The sequence below is a fragment of the Battus philenor genome, unplaced genomic scaffold (assembly GCF_028537555.1).
Source record: "Battus philenor isolate CCGP_79_NKW_IND1 unplaced genomic scaffold, ilBatPhil1.0.hap1 SCAF_23, whole genome shotgun sequence".
NCBI classification, from domain to species: domain Eukaryota; kingdom Metazoa; phylum Arthropoda; class Insecta; order Lepidoptera; family Papilionidae; genus Battus; species Battus philenor.
Genome location: NW_027181686.1, coordinates 4,931,490 through 4,948,989, shown reverse-complemented (window position 1 = coordinate 4,948,989; position 17,500 = coordinate 4,931,490). Strand labels below are relative to the sequence as shown.

Sequence of the window (17,500 nt, the reverse complement as noted above, 5' to 3'; positions counted from 1 at the left end):
GTAAAATCAAGGTTATATGGCAGATGACCCAAAAGTTTCCATCCGGGAATTTCTTCGATTTGTGCGGAGAGCATACTTCTTGATCATATCTGCAAATTATACGTTCTCCTTTTATATAATTAGCTATATTGTTGCTTGTAATCAATCTATAGGCGGTGTGGCGAATAGCCACATAGGTACTCAAGTAAATATTGTTTAATATTTATAGCGGCAACTTTTAATAAGTCAGAAACGGGGGTGACAACCGAAAGGACATATAAAATATAAATAACATAGAGAACTGTAAAACAGAAACAAGTAATAAATACAAATTGTACACAGTAAGAAGGTTAAATTTCTCCAAGAGTGACGCTCACAAATAAACACTCAAAAAAGCTAAAGCTATTCGCCTCACAAGTAAAAGGATGAGTAGAAGTAGTCTAGTGGCAGTATTGGTCCTTCAGATGCATAAAAGCTAATAAAGGGAAACACTTGATCAGAATTCAAATAAGACTTGATTTCGAAAAAGAAATCGTTATTGTAAAAATATTATTATCAACATGGACTTATTTAGATAGATATTTGAGATTAAAGTAGAAATAAATAATGAGAATTAAGAATTCATGTTACTTTACGAAGGGTATCAGCCCTTTATGGCCGTTATGTTCCGCCGGACTGGCGTTGATGCTCGACATAGCGGTGCATCTTTTTTCTTTACTTTAGTGCCGACTTCATCGCGCTTTTCTTAGACAGGGTAGAGGCGTTCCATTGCCACTATATCACGAGAATGATGTGTTAGTCTCATACCCGATTAGCAGGCGAAGGTTAATTATCGCCCACGCGATGCCGTAGAATATGAGAGCCAAGATTGATTGAGATTTTGTATTCACATACGTACAAAAAGTATTTATAATTTACACAACCCTAACACATCGGCAGCGACTACATCAGTGATGACGTTCAGTTCAAATCGGCTTTTAATTTCTAAACCCCCAAGAATGATTTTACTTAAATGTAGTGTGGACATAGTGATTAGTAATACGGAGTATAAACGCTGCAGTCTTTTTCGGGATATATATTTTTTCTCGCAGTAAATAATTACTGCCACTTTCAATACTTACAAAGGTATAACCTATTCAAATATTTGTGATATTTTATTACAGCACAATGAACAGCTTTTGAAAAAGTTGTCAAAATTGTAGAAATATTTAAAGTGTTGATTATTAATCGGTAATACATTTGAGAGACAACACTTTTTCGGTCTGTCAAATTGTGTTCAAATGCGCTTTATTTTGGTGCAGTTTGGTTGTAGTTAAATTTATGTGTATTACTAGAACATTAAAATACAATAATAAAAAATTGATGAATTAGCAAAATGTTTAAAAGTAATGAATTAGAATAATTAATAATAGAAATGAATGTTGAATCATGTTAGGTGATATTCAATTGACGAAGCGTTTAATAATCATTGCCTTAGTTCTTGGTGTTATTTTAATTTTGAAAGAATACGTTTTTGTTTTTGAATATGAGTCAGCCACGGGTAGCGTATTTTTATAACGCAGATGTCGGGAATTTCCATTATGGTCCCGGTCATCCCATGAAGCCTCATAGGCTTGCGGTGACGCATAGTCTTGTACTGAATTACGGTCTTCATAAAAAGATGCAGATATACAAACCTTACCGTGCTAATGCTCACGACATGTGCCGTTTTCACAGCGAGGATTATATAGAATTCCTGCAAAATGTAACACCTCAAAATATCCAAAGTATGTGATAATTTTAAGTAGGTTCTTTGCATATCTTTGTTTCACTATTCCTTTCAAATTTGTATTCTTGAATACATATGAAGTAAATGATCATGTTGTTACTTGAGATAAACTGTTAATTATTTCATCTCTTATGCAACTTAAAAACTAATTGTTTTTATTCTTTTAAGGTTATTCAAAAGATTTGTTACATTACAACGTGGGTGATGATTGTCCAGTCTTTGAAGGTCTATTTGATTTTTGCTCCATGTACACGGGGGCATCATTGGAGGGAGCTATGAAGCTTAACAATAATGTTTGTGATATAGCTATCAATTGGTCGGGTGGGTTACATCATGCAAAGAAATTTGAACCCTCCGGTAAGAAAGAAGGCAATCTATATTTTTTTTAAATTCCAGCAGACCTATTGCACAATGTGGCCAATGTTGCTTGGTTTCAGAAATTAGTTTGTAGTTACATACATTACAAAATTCCAATAGAAAAATGAAATGTATCAAATTTGGCCATTATGACACAACCAGCCCATAACATTAAAGTCCTGCGTAGACTTATGTATTGCAACTACTAAGCATGTATATGTATTGTGCTTGTCTTCACAAGACTTATGATGGAGTGTGTTATAAGAATTTTTAATAATAAGTAATTTTCTTACGTGGAAATTAAGCGTGGTGAAAATTGTATAGGTTTCTTCCCCTCATTTTGCAAATCTGAACTTAGTACATCTCACTGTATTATTTGGACTACAAGATGTTATTTTATAAATAGAAGTATACACTCAAATTATAGACAGTTGTCTAATTAACTTTTGTGTATATTTTATAACTAACTTTTAAGTATGTCATATAGGCATTAAATATAGTACAATAACAATAAAAAGATATGATATGATGAGAATGTATATAATTACTCTTATATTTTATATCTTTACCTAAGGTGCAGTATAGCCGTTTGGGTAGCACAATAGTACAAAGCAAATATAAAGAATAAATAAAAATAATAACATTATCAATATAAAAGCATCTTTAAATAGTTGTTGTAACCCTATATTATTAATCCTAAAAGAAATATTACAATACTTTTCAGGATTCTGCTATGTAAATGATATTGTTATAGCTATATTGGAATTATTAAAATATCACCCTCGAGTATTATATATTGATATTGATGTCCATCATGGTGATGGGGTACAGGAAGCATTTTACTTGACTGACAGAGTGATGACAGTTAGCTTTCACAAGTATGGAAATTATTTCTTTCCTGGAACTGGAGATATGTATGAGATTGGAGCGGAAAGTGGAAGGTATTTCTCAGTAAATGTTCCACTGAAGGAGGGTATTGATGATCAGAGTTATGTTCAAGTAAGTAGTATCATTTGCTAATGGTTGCATATTTTTATCTTTTCTTACCTATCTCTGTATCTTACTTTGCTGTATATATACACAATTCGTGCTGGACGCTGTTAGCCTTTCTAGCTTTTACAGCTTCTTCAGACTCTGGGCTTGCAGATCTGAAATCTGTAGGCTAATAAATTAAAAAATCTTACTGTGACTACAACAATTTTATTTTAACTTTTTTTCTTGTTTAATTGAATGAGTTTCTCTTCTGTATATGATAGACAAAATTTGTCACTAAAATGGTCTGATTTTCGATGGAAATAGCGATTTGTGTTAAACAAACCTATTCCTTTTTTGAAAAGCAATTACTTTCATATTTTCCTATTTTGTTTATGTTCTGAGGCAGTACCTGCTCTATCATACAATAAAAACTTGACATTGATTGAGGAGAAGGTTTACAGTAAACATATATTTAAATACATTTACTAACCAACCCATTATTTACTCCTTTCAAATAAAAAATGTGTTGTTTATTTTCAGGTCTTCAAACCTGTGATATCCAATGTAATGGAGTTTTACCGGCCCACTGCAATAGTTCTGCAATGTGGTGCAGATTCCCTAGCAGGTGACCGTCTTGGATGTTTTTCCCTGTCCACAAGGGGACACGGGGAATGTGTTAAGTTTGTCAAAAACCTTAATGTACCTACATTAGTTGTAGGTGGGGGAGGGTAAATATATTATTTTTATTTTTCTAATATAATTTGATGCTTAAAATATCTAGCAAATTCTTTAATATAACTCTTAGTTATATGTATTAACCATAAAGAAACTTGTTTAATTATTTCAGATATACATTGAGAAATGTAGCAAGGTGTTGGACTTATGAGACCTCCTTGTTAGTTGATGAGAATATTTCAAATGAACTACCATATACAGAATATCTAGAATTTTTCGCACCTGACTTCCAATTGCATCCTGAAATCAGCAGGTACCCCAATAGGAATAATTAATCTTTTATATTTTACTGAGTATCTCACATATATTAAATTTACCATTGCAGTAAGAGACAAAATAAATGAAATAATTTATTTATTGTCTTAGTTGTCATTGTCTTTAACCTATAATTTATTTTAAATAAACAATCACATAATTTTATCTATCTAAATTTTTAATGAAAATATTTCAAAAAAATCATGTTCTATATATTTGTGTCTGTTTAAAGTTTAAATAAAAGTAATAAATTAAGATAATTATACTTACATTGTTAAGGGTTGAAGTCAGGAATTAATCTAATTAAAAATATCTAATTTTAGGCCTGAGAGCACGACAAATGCAAATAGTAAACAATATCTAGAAGCTATAACTAAGCATGTATATGACAACCTAAAGATGTGTCAGCATTCACCTGCTGTACAGATGACACATATTCCAGGTATAATATGATTTTAAACATTTTTCATAAGTTTAGGTGCGCTATGACTATCCTTGTCATCATATCAACCAATAGATGCTCATTGCAAGGCATAGGCCTCCCCCAAAGATTGCCAAATTGACCGGTCTTGAGCTGCCCACATCAAGCGATTTCCCATGACCTTAATTCTGTTTTATAAATTGTATGAACTATAGCGTAATACCAAATATATCAAAAAGTACACAAAAAATATTGTTAATTTAATTAGTTTTAAATGCTAAGGATTGATTTTTTCAGCCATTTTTATATCAAGTTAAGGTAATTAAAATAAAAACTGGTTGATAGCAACATTTTCTGTATTAAAAGATATATCCATAATGTGTTGTATTTACATTACATAGCCAGGTGTCTGGGTACAGACACATTTAAAATATTAAGGACCTTGAGTGTGGTGTAGTAAGTGATAATTGTGATTATGACTCTGGAACATTACCCATCATACAAATAATCACATAATCTTTTAGCCAATACACACAAAAATGTTAGTATACTATTCACCATTACTTAAAAGTTACAAATATAACTAATACTATATCATAATTTTTAGTGCTATAATGTAGTAATAATATAGCATAGGATGATTGTTCATAGGTGTAAAACCTTTAAAAGTGTGAATGTATGGATTATTTGTCAGCAAAGTCTTTTACATCTATTTACAGTCACCTTGTATAAAGTGATCACTCTGAAGTATGTTACATTAATTTAAAGGAATTCAACAAGCCAAAAACATTTGGCAGTACAAAGTCAACAGAGACAGATATTTAATAAAATTTAATGTTTGTGTGTGTTCGTTACATAATTTATTTGGAAAAAAATTCAGTGCTAATTTACATTTTCTTCTCTAAATATACTCTTTCTGTCAGAAATACCCTAAATGAAAATAAATGAGCAAAATCATTGCTCAGAATTGTTGTCATCTAAATATCCGTTTATAGGATAATATTTTTCTGTTCACTTATTTTTAATATTATTGCATATAGTATTTAATTAAATACCATATGCAGTTCAATAGTTTATAGTATGTAGTTCAATAGTTTTGCTAATTTTGTTAAAAAACCTGATTCTTTTTATAAGAAATTAATTAGAGATTTCTCAGGGTTGAAATTTTTGTATAGCCAGTTTCTCATGGTGCCTTGTGAATACTCTATGGATTTTAGCTATTTTTTAATTTATTATGATTGTTGTGAGCATAAATGAAACAGTTTATAATGTAACATATTTTGTATTTTTAGGTGATTTCTTCCCAGATGAGTACAAGATCAAGGATGAACCAGATCCAGATGTACGGGTGAGTCAGGAAGAAGCTGATAAGATGGTTGAGCCGAAGAATGAGTTTTATGAAGATGAAAAGGATAATGAGAAGGAAACTGTGGTGGAGCCAAAGGAACCATAGCATACGACCGATTTGACTGATCCCCTAATTATTTGACACGGAAAGGGGTACAAGAGGTACAGAAAATATTTCATGTAACCTCTTTCATTTAATACACTAAAAGGGTAACACTAATTTTAAGCAATACAATAATAAAAGAAAACTTTATCGACAGAAATAGATTAATAAATTTAAAAGATATTTTATTGCTAAACAGTTATGGATGTGGCTAATGAGTGCCGGGATTCAAATTTGTATTATTTTTGAAAGAACAGTCTCCATAATCAACCAGTACATAAATATCATATACATGTATAACCATATATGCAATTTTTGTTCAGGGGAAAATTTATTGTTTTTAGAAAATAGTCATTGATTGTACATTAGCTTTAAGTAGATTGCACGATGTATATATAAAAAGAATTCAATTTTCTTACCTCTACAGCAGTTAGTAGTAAATAAAACAATTTTAGTATTTAAATAAATATATTTACATACTGGGTGATTAGCAAGAGGTCTAAAAGTTTTAAAAGGGTGAATGTATTTGCTGTCAAGTAATGAATAGTCCACTTTATCCAAGAATCGATGGTTTCGGAAATAATAATTAAAGTAATGAGAATTAAGAAAATCATTTGCAAAATTAGTATTGCTATGTAGCAAAAATTGTTTCTAATTTACCTCTGCAAACTTTGTGCTGTTAATAGAAAAAAAAAAAGAATGTAACATATTTAAGTGTGATCACTTTATACTGGCTTACATGATTTTCATGTAAGCCAGTAGCTTACATGAAAATCACTTTGGTATCAAATTAATTTCCGGATACAAATGCAAGAGACATTTAAACAGGCAGGTATCGTTCTAGGTAGAATTTGAAAATAGATTCTTTAGGTTTTCTATCAATTAATAACTCAGAAGCTACATCCATAATTCCTAGTCTAAAAAATAACTTTGGTCAAAATGCATCAACATATCGCTCTAAAAGCAATGCTGGTTACATTTATTAGATTAAGACAATGTTACTGCCAATAAAGAATTAAACTATTTTTATATGCTAAATGCTATGCTATTTAAAATTTAGTGTTAGATGAAACGCCTACAATGTCAATGTTGATGTGTTTTATAAACACATTAAATGATCAGTCAAATCGCCTTTGTATTATAATTTATTTATTATAATTAATATTTCAATAAGATTAGTGATAATAATTAAATCAATGATTAATAGCATAAATGACATTATTGTGTAAATATTGAAATATATTTAATGATTATTCCATAAATTCAATTGTTTGAAATTATGCTTGTTAGGTTTTAGGTACAAATGACACTTTTGAACTATATAATTTATGGAATTTTATTCCTTTCTGTGAAGATAACATGGTGTACATTAATATCCTCTAGTTCCTAAAAATATGTAGTTTGTATAAACCTTGGAAGAAGTGAGCATGTGAACTTTTAAAATGTCCATATATTCTGTTAATAACAGGTGTAAAGTTTTAAAAATGTCAGTTTTAAGTTAAGGCTGTTATGATGTATCAGCTGGTTTTTTAGATATTTGACTTTAGTTCATTCACATTTAGAATGTAGTGAGTCATTGTCTTGTGGTCTAGCTGTTTAAAGTGTTTCTACTAGTCACTGTGCACTTGACTTTACAATTAAGAACAAATGTGAATGGACTAATTAATGCTTCCAAGCTTTTAAATTTATAACTTAAGAAATAAGAAAATGATATAACAAGTATATAAACATGGAAATATAACAAATTTTATGCTAATTATTTCACCAATGTTATAAATAAATTGTGAATTATTTTGTCAATTCTCTCTATGGGATTATGTTGATAATATTTGGCAAAACTTTTTGCATTTATTTTCAGGCTCTATAAATTGATACTGAAACATGGTTTCTCACTTTGATCCTCATTGGTAAACTCAGTCACTCAACTAGCCATATAGAGTTTTCTAGATTTTTCTTCAAAATGGAATCAAGAATAAGAGGATTTAAAGGCATAAATATAATAACCGACATATCTGGACTGGCATATTAAAGTGGCAATAGACTGGCTTCAGCATGCGAAACGGATGGTCTCTGGTCCTTTAAGATTCTGGTGTGAATATCACAGACCAGCAAGCATAGCAAAGGATGTTTTCTGGTGACTTTAACAAGATTAATAATGCTGAATGCTGGCCATTTTGGACCGGTCCTTTTGGTAATCTATGAGAGAGGCCTATGTCCAGTAGTGGACAACCTATGGCTGAAATGTTTAGGTATTTTTATTTTTTTTATTTATAGATTTTCACATTTATAAATCCTAATTTGTCTTATATTTTATTCTAAATTGTGGTGGTACATGATTTTTTATTGTAAGTAATTATACTTTTTTATTATAAATAATGTTTCATGAAAAAATACAATTTTCATTAAATACAATTTGTATGAAAAGTGTTTTGATATTATTCATAGTTTTGTTGCTATTATTATAAACCATGCACAAGATAAACATGACAAAATAAACATCAAATGAAAGACATATGAGAAATAACTATATATTTATACTTCAGTAAAATTAAATAAATACAAAGCATTGGCTAATAACCGCCTAGCTTCACATCTAAATTATTTTCACAGATGTATTTCTGAACGTCACTCATGTCTTCATTAAAATCTACAGTAAACATCTGCAGATGATCACAATGTTGTATAACTTGTTTGACTACCTCCTTTGACACTTCTAAAGTGCAATCCAACCATAAACAAGTTAAGTTTTTTAATTTACTCTTTTCTATTAACTGCAAGAGAGTGTCGTCTATATTCATTTTTGTCTGATACTTTAAAACAAGTTTCTGTAAATTTTGAGTACATTCAAGAAAGAATGTCAATATATTATTTATATTGTAATTAGCATTACCTATTGTAAGATTTTTGAGGTTACTAAAGATTTTATCTGGTTTTCTAAAATATTTAGGTGTAACTAAAAATTTTGATTGAGTCATAAGACATAAGGTGTTAAGATTTGTACAGTTTACACCTATAGATACTAGTGCTTCTAATGTTAAAGATTGTTCAATTTCCCATAGAGAGAAATGTGTCAAATAATGACCTTTGACAGCCAAAAGTCGTTGCATAGATTCCGAGTAGGAGAAGAAAGACAAATCAAGCCTTGTTAATCTCAAATCACTTACAGAAAGCTGATCCATGATAGCATCTTTGTTATGTGCTGACAAATGAGTAACAGACAGTTCTTTTAAATAAGGACAGATTTTTATCAATTTCTTAATTCCATCTGCTGAAGCAAAATGACAATTGAGTTTCCTCAAACTTAAAGGACCAATGTCAACAACGGTGGTAATTAATGTTGCGCCAATGTCGCAAGATTCAATTCTCAACTCTTCTAAATAAGGAAGTTCGCTAACTAACATTATGATGCCTGCTTGAGAAACACATCGTCCTACTCGACTGGCTCTTTCATTACGAGGTGGATCCATTGCTAGTATGCGTAATTGTTTAAGATTAGCTATAGAATACAGACCAGCATCTGAAACATTCCTGATTAATACAGAAGCATTAATGAGTGACTTACATATGTCAACTTTAGAAACTATGTTGATTTCTTCAAGTAAAAGGCAGTTTGTGCCGACGATTTGGAGTATTTCATCTGTACAGACAAATTTAAGATCCAGAACTACTAAGCGTGTGAAATTTGGGAGGTTTTGTATCCAAAAATGTTGTGGTATACCATTATCTAGGTCGCATTTGCGGAAGACTGTCATGTTAGGATGAGTGAGGACATGGAGCTGAACTCGAGGGTCTCCACGGTATTGACAACATGTTCTCTCTAAACAAAGGATATCAAATAACCTGAAAATAGAAAGAAAATATATTATAAATCTGTTTTCAATATAGCAATAAATTTAAAAACTTAAGGTTTATTTCACCTCCATAACTATCATTATGTATTTATAATCCATCACTATACCGACCAAGTAAACATTGATATTTATTGATAGTGATAATATTTGATTTTAAGTAAGACAAAGAAATGTATTGCTGCAAAATCAATTAAATAACAAATTTTGAAACAAGATTGTGATAATTATAAATATATTGGAAATCAGAAAATCAAATCATAATGCAAATAGATATTTAAGTACAGAGTATCCCATATTGGGAAACAGAAATTTCATATTTAGTCGTCATATTATCAAAACATGACTATCTCACTAAATTTTATTTAACACTTTTAAGTCATGTTTGAAAAAAATACAAAACTACCTCACTTTTAATTTTGAATAAAGCTTCCAAGTGTGTACATACAAACCAATACACAGTTAATGGGTGGTTTTCTAAAGTAATACTAAAGAAAGAGAGAATTTAAAAATTTTGTTTATATTATCCTAAAGCATTATGAAATTTTTTAAAAATAAAATATTTAAACAGTTTTCACTATCTAAGGCATCTAATAATAACAATAATTTCAAGACACATAATGATAAAGCTTTATATTGTACGTAAAAACATTAAAATGATAGGTAAGTTTAGGTAGTAAATTGATACAGACCTTGCAGGTAGCATAGTCATCAGGTGGCATTTTAAAGCAAATGCCTTCTGTTCGCAATCCCCAAATTTATTCTCTGGATAACTTTTTTCGATAACATAACAAGCGGAATTAATTAAACTAATGCAAGTCTTAACACAGATTTTAAACAGGCTGTTAGGCTGTTTTCGAGGCGACATTTTGGAATAAATTAAAAAATGATTAAAAGTTTAGTCAGTGTTTAATCTACTAACGGAATTTATTTTAATAAAGTTTAACAAGACTAAAAGCAGATTTCGTAATAATAACTGAAAAACTTGATTACATTTATTATCATTTCTATTGTTGACAATTTATTGACAGTGAATCTATACTTATAGTATTAACAAAAACAATAACAAGAATTTTTTTAAATTAGGCAAAAACGTTTTGGACGTACAGCCAACAAAATTTAAACAAATGTCTTGTAACAACTACTGAAAAAATAATAACTGACTCGGCGTAATTTATTGCGCATTCACATTATTGCTTATTCACATATAGCTGAATACTATTTTTTTTGTATTACATATAGGTCCTTTGTCCAATACTACGCTGGTTTAATACGTTGGACTACTGTAGTACAGTGGCGTACCTAGGGGGGGCGGTGGGTGCGGTCCGCACCGGGCGGCACTTACCATGGGGCGATATTTTTTATATTTACTTGTAGTTGTAAAAAGCAACTTATTCATTACATATTTATTTTCTTTCTTGAATATTAAATGAAAATTCTGTTCCCAACATTGTAATTTTGTTTAGAATTTTTTTAACAATTTCAATCAGTGTGGCTAGTTGCGAAAGAACTTTCTCAAAATTGAAGTTGATAAAAAATTATCTTCGTTCTACAATGAGTCAATTAAGACTACAAAATCTTGCAATATTGTCAATAGAAAAAGAAATTACAAATAATATAAATTTTGAGAGCATTATACACGATTTTTCTAGTATGAAAGCTAGAAGCTATTATATAAATATGTCTACGAGTGCATACAAATATGTCTAAAAAATTTACATTGTGTATTAATTAATATTGATTAAATAACTTAATAATTTATTTATGTGTATTAATTTATAAAAACCACTATTTGATTGACTTATAATAAAAAGGGCGGCAAACTGGAGATCGCCCCGTGCGGCAAAAGTTCTTGGTACGCCACTGCTGTAGTAACAATGTGTTAATCGTATATGTTGCATTTAATTGCTGTATGCTATAACGGCGTAAAACGGTGTATGGATGGCGTGACGTCATACGGCGGTAGCAGATGTAGTAAGAGGAATTCAGGACTCGTAGAATTGAGGAGAACTACGCAAAGAGGAATAATTTATTGGTCGATGTAAGTTTCGGTTTTCAGATATCCTCGCCTAAGATGATACGTTTTAAAATATAGCCAAAGCTATTTGTGCCAAGGTTGGCGATCTTTAAATATGGTAAAATAAATATCGTAATGCTGACGGTCATTACCACAGTCTGTCGAAATGAAACAAATAACTGTAATTTAAAAATCTTTATTTTTAAAACCCAAAATTTTAATTGAAATGTATACAATAATTTTACTTGCTTATAAGACAACCGTTGTCACTGATGTAGTTGGAACCCGTAATGCCTTTTGCTTTATCACTAGCTAAAAACAAAATTAGGTCAGCAATCTCTATAGATTCCGACACACGTTTTAACGCCGTTGGAATTTTGCGGGTGGCCAAAATATTTTCTATGCCAGCATTTTCTTGAAAATCAGTTGTCACTGGGCCTGGACTTATTGTGTTTACACGTATTCCGAATTCGGATAACTCCAACGCCGAGCAACGCGAAAACTGATCAAGTGCAGCCTTAGATACGCAATAAGAAATAAACGGTGGCAGAATTGGAGTTGTTGATCCAGCAATACTAGATATGTTGATGATATTTCCCTTTGTTTTAATAAGATGCGGTGCAGCAAGAGCAGTTAGATTCATTGCAGCTCTTACATTCGTTGGCATAATTTGATCAAAACTTCCCAGTAGGTTTCCATCAAGAATACTTCCTAGCCTCGCCAATCCTGCATTGTTCACTAAAACGTCCAGTTTCTTAAATACTTTGATTGTATCATTGATAGCTGCTTTTGCCTCTTCGTCTTTTGATATATCAGCTTTGATAACATGTATGTTCTTACTGTACACTTTGCACTGTTCGTAAACGTTTTTCAGCTTCGTTTCGTTTCGTCCGTTGATAACGACACTTCCTCCTTGCTTAGCAAATTCTATAGCCGCAGCTGCTCCGATTCCAGAGCTTGCTCCGCTGATAAAAATAACTTTGTCTTTAAAACTCATTGCAAGAAATTTTCTACCGGCTTCAATGTTTATAGACGACTTTGCGAAAACAAAAATGAACCACGGTTTTAATGTTATATAGTTACTAAATTGTTATCATTGATATCATGAGGAGTGGTTATTTCCTTATGAGGTATTCTTAACAAGTACTTGTCAATAATTGCTTTGTCATTGTTATGCACAACAGACTAGTTTCAGATTGTATTTAATATCCGTTATTAAAGATGAATCCAATCCATATTCCAGTTTTAGAGAGATATTAGACAAGGAGATGTTTTCTCTGCGAAACTATAAACCGCTGCACTGGAAGATGTCTTTAAACTCATGGACTCAAGCGACATCAACATAAACGGCGAGTACATCACTAACCTTTGGATTGACCATGATATAGACACAATAGCTTAGACCATGGAAGACCTGGGTACAACGGTCGATGATCTCAGTAGGCGTCCGTATAAGTAGGCCTTAAAATATATATGAACGAGAAGAAGCCCATTCAAGTAGTTGTCAGAGGAGCTACACTCGAAGTTGTAGACAATTATATATACCACAGACAAACCGTTCCGCTTGGTAAGACCAATTTCGAGAAAGAGCTCACTCAACGAATCCATCTTGGAAGGGAGTGTTAGGAAAGCTCCGAAACATCTCGTCCAAAGTATCGAAATCTCTGAAGACGGTCTTTTGCCACCAGCGTGTCTTGCCGGTGATAACTAATGGATCCGAGACGTTGTCACTTACGGTGGGCTTTATAAGAAGGTTGAAGGTTACTCAGAGAGCAGTGGGAAGAGCTATGTTCGGAGTGTCGTTGCGAGATCTTATCAAAAATGAGGAGGATTGAAGAAAGACTTGCTCGTTTTAATTGGCATCGAGCGTAGCACAACGCGCGTCAACCGATGGCCGTTGGGGCCGAAAGATTTTCGAGTGGTGACCACGAGTCGGTAGATGGGGCATGGGTAGGACTAGGACTAGGTGGACTGACAACATGGATGAGATTGCGGGAAGTCTCTGAATGCGGACAATGCAGGACCGGTCATCGTGGCGATCTTTAGGGGTGTCTAGACGCCTTGAAAGAAGAAAAAGAAGAAGGTTGAACATAAAGTGTCATTTTTCTTTGATGCCTTTGTTTTTTATATCCTAAAAAAAGATTAGATTTATTTTTATTTTCTACAACCTAAAACATTGTCGGGAGAGAGGTCTGAAGTATCACTCTACAAACGCAATAGCTATTTAATTCCATTAGTAGACAACTTCTATAAGAACATATAGCGTTTTTGCACCTCAATCGTGTATGCGATTGTAATTAAGGTAACTTTATTAATGGGAACGTTGTCTAAATTAAGGTTTGCCGAGCTGTAGGTAGGGAGCCGGAATATAAATGCGTTTAATTTCTATTAGAATTCAAGGACGTATTGTTTTTTTTTTCTATTAATATATTCCATTTAGGTAGAGGTCTAGAATACCTTTATACCTTTTTAGAGTAGAATAGATATGTCCAACTCTGAGAAAAAGATCAACCGTGAAATCCTGGGCTCTCTGGGCAGCTTTCGGAAAACTGCTAAACATCCGTGGTCTTTTTTTATTGTGGCCTCGTGTCGTGAGAGAACCGGAACATTATTTTCATGATATTTCTTGACACTTATTTTAATTTTTGTACCCACCTTTCTTCGCAATTTCTTTCATATATCAATCTATCTTTCGTTACAGTATCAGACATATTTAATACATTTCAAGAATCCTGCCTTCCTTCGCCACAATAATTAATGTGTTGCACGTGCGTAATTTTTCGTGTCTATTAATTTTTATAGTTTATCACATAAATATAACTGTTATTTTGCAGCTTTATCTATTGTATTTGCTATTTATTTGTTTTACACATTAATTCAATATATTTCACGTCAATTAATTCTACATATCTATCTCTTAGCTATTATTACATAACGTTTACCGGACCCTGTTTGTTTTTATGATTTATTTTTCTCCTAATTCTTTCCCTAATAAACTTCTTACAGTACTCACAGAAATATTGAACGACTTGTTCGCATATTATTCCGGCAATAATATCTCTGTCTATTTTCCTATTTGGCTGGTGAGCCGAAACTGGCAATCCATTCTAGGTACTTCAAACACGGAACAACTGGCTATTACGTGCACCATAGTGTGGGTCGGTTTCTTACTTTGGGTCTCATTGTCAAGCATACAGTTGCTCAATGAGCCATAGAGAGAGCTATGTAAGGGATTTTTGTACAAGATCGAATCCAGAGACAACAGGAGCTAGCGGAATGGCACGTTGAAATAACAATAGGCAGGCCGCACAGAATTGATCTGGTCCTGAAAATGTATGTGAGAGGCCTAACGTTTTAATCACAATTTTTAATAACACGAATTAAAATTGTATTCACCTATTGAATTAAAATTGTATTACTTACAATGATTATTATTGCAAAATATAAATAAAAAAGTAGGTAATGAATGGTAAATAAATAAACATGTATAGAAATGTTTAGAAGACATTCGAGTTCAAATAAAAACCTTTTTAAAACTTTCACAATAATACCTCTCAATCATTCCGATGAACATATACCTATCATCATCAGTATTTTTTCTGCTCTTCCATGTATTGGATGGAAGCGGCCTTTTTCTAGAGTCTTCCGATAAACTTAACAAACTCGTCTATCGATCTTATTGGTAAAAGTCGCTGCAGTTGTCGGTCCCTGGTCCTTTCTTATGGTACAAAATTCAGGTACTACTTGATTTGAATTACAACAAATATTGTGTTGATAATATATATTTATCTTCATATATTTACCATAATGCTAATGCACAAGCAAGCATTTTAAGCATTCTTTACCAATCAATGGTGCAGAAATAAGGCAAGTATGTAGAAGTGATAGAAAAATAATATAAAACAAATTAAATACTAAATATACGTGACAAATGTTATCTTGTATAGTATAATTACTGATAAACACATAATATTCATGTGTTTGTTAGTTGTATTTGATACAACGAGAAAGTATGCGGTAATAGTGACATTTATTTTTTAAAGTACGTCCACCACTTCAATCAAACAACCTGCGTTTATTTATATCTGTTTTAAATTGGATCTAATCTGTAGTGCTTATTTATAAAGTACATTGATAACATTCGCAATAAAATTAACTATTTCACTTAATTTTTTTGTAAATAAATAATTGCTGTTGCGTAGCGTTAATAATATATTTTAATAAATTTAACGGGTTTTATTTTGTATTTATCAAGCGGTGGCTTTATATGTTATAATGGTCTTGTAGTGCGTGTATTGTAAATTCGTAATCCACCGCGGCTAAAGTTTAAAAATATTTTTAATTTCTGCTCCTAGGTTGTATTGTTTTTTTTTTTTATTTAACGTATCCATTTGTTGGGATTCAAATACTCTATTTAAAAAATTTCATGATCAATCTGTAATAACTGTTACCACTGTGTATTTTATTATTTAAAAACCTCTAGATTTGTATAAAATGCGAAATAAAAGTATCTGAAGATTTATATAAATTTACGTTATATGTATTTAAGTTTATGCAGTGAAAACAAAAGAGATATTGCTTTTATATTCCAAAATAACAGATCGCAATGATTAAATCTATTAGCAAGTACTATGCCTTATTTATATTATTGTGATTTTATCCAGAAATCGCGACAGATAATAAAGATCAGATAAGAATTGTCCCTGTTGTAATCAAATTAATTACGGTACATTTAGGGAAACGTAACATTCATTAGCGGACTATGTAATTAGCTAGATTGCAAAATTGGTTTTTGGGTTTTGTAACAGACCGAGGCCGGCGCGGCGCTCATTTGGCTAGTGCCACTATTCGCACATAATGGGACGGCGTTCATGTCTTACATAAATACAAAACAGTGTATGTTATATACAGTTGCCACTGCTTAATCTACGGCGGTAAAGGAAAACATCGCTTGGAAATAGATCCCAGGGGTATATATACTAATAATATACACGTAATATTATAATTAACATTTTACATATAGGGTATATATGTATAGATAGCATTGGCATGTATACAAGCCATGAAAAAAACCATGGCAATCACGAATGGGTAGATCTGTAGAACAGATGGCCGCTGGTGTCTGGACCATAGACCGGTAAGCGAAGTGTAAGACGTCCACTTTCATTGTGGATAGACGACCTTGTTAAGGTTTTTAAAAACGCTGGTTGCACGCTTCTTCCAACAGAACCTTTTGGATATCTATGGGATCTATTGCATACGTGTATAATGTGTATATCATACTACCTTAAAAATATCTAATAATATTGTTTTTGACTTCTTTTATTAATTTTACATACTAAATATCTTTTTTATTTATTATTGTTTACTGTACACGTTAGGATACATTTAAATCGTTTCACAATAATAAACAAAAAGTACAAAGTGCGGTCTTATCACAAAAGGCAATTATTTACAGACAGCCATAGTATGGGAAAGGTAGAAGTACAGTACCCGGCTATAAATATTGCACATCGACCTTTGGAAAGAGATAGTCGGCTAATTTCGCCGTCGTAGAACGTTAACTCTTTCGCACGAAATACAAACAGTCCGGTATATATTAGGAGCTGTTGAAACAAGTATCATTTGCTTCTTTTGATAAATAAAAACATCAAACTGATTTCGATCGCACTTGTCTCCGAAAGAATAAAGAAAC

General features: G+C 31.8%; 3 protein-coding genes across 4 annotated transcripts; 1 reads left to right on the top strand and 2 right to left on the bottom strand.

Annotated features, from left to right (window-relative positions):
- Positions 1 to 1,296: 1,296 nt before the first annotated feature.
- Positions 1,297 to 8,342, top strand: HDAC3 (histone deacetylase 3). 2 transcript variants are annotated; one of them, XR_011107585.1, is made up of 8 exons: positions 1,297 to 1,745; positions 1,916 to 2,104; positions 2,829 to 3,103; positions 3,620 to 3,807; positions 3,927 to 4,067; positions 4,393 to 4,511; positions 5,783 to 5,999; positions 7,799 to 8,342. XR_011107585.1 is itself a non-coding variant. In XM_068767407.1 (7 exons), the coding sequence occupies exons 1-7, from the start codon at positions 1,505 to 1,507 to the stop codon at positions 5,941 to 5,943; spliced, it is 1,314 nt and encodes a 437-aa protein (XP_068623508.1). In that variant the 5' UTR covers positions 1,297 to 1,504; the 3' UTR covers positions 5,944 to 6,677. The 2 variants fall into 2 exon arrangements, 1 of the variants encoding a protein (XP_068623508.1); XM_068767407.1 differs by lacking the exon at positions 7,799 to 8,342 and having other exon boundaries at positions 5,783 to 6,677.
- A 168-nt stretch (positions 8,343 to 8,510) lies between these two features.
- On the bottom strand, positions 8,511 to 10,778 carry LOC137924232 (uncharacterized). Its single transcript, XM_068767605.1, has 2 exons — positions 10,481 to 10,778; positions 8,511 to 9,780 (listed from the first exon to the last, which is right to left on the bottom strand). The coding sequence occupies exons 1-2, from the start codon at positions 10,654 to 10,656 to the stop codon at positions 8,511 to 8,513; spliced, it is 1,446 nt and encodes a 481-aa protein (XP_068623706.1). The 5' UTR covers positions 10,657 to 10,778.
- Positions 10,779 to 12,020: 1,242 nt separating this feature from the next.
- LOC137924262 (3-oxoacyl-[acyl-carrier-protein] reductase FabG-like) lies at positions 12,021 to 12,836 on the bottom strand. The gene has a single exon (XM_068767644.1). It carries the CDS (start codon positions 12,800 to 12,802, stop codon positions 12,047 to 12,049), a length of 756 nt encoding a protein of 251 aa, XP_068623745.1. The 5' UTR covers positions 12,803 to 12,836; the 3' UTR covers positions 12,021 to 12,046.
- Between the last annotated feature and the right edge of the window lie 4,664 nt (positions 12,837 to 17,500).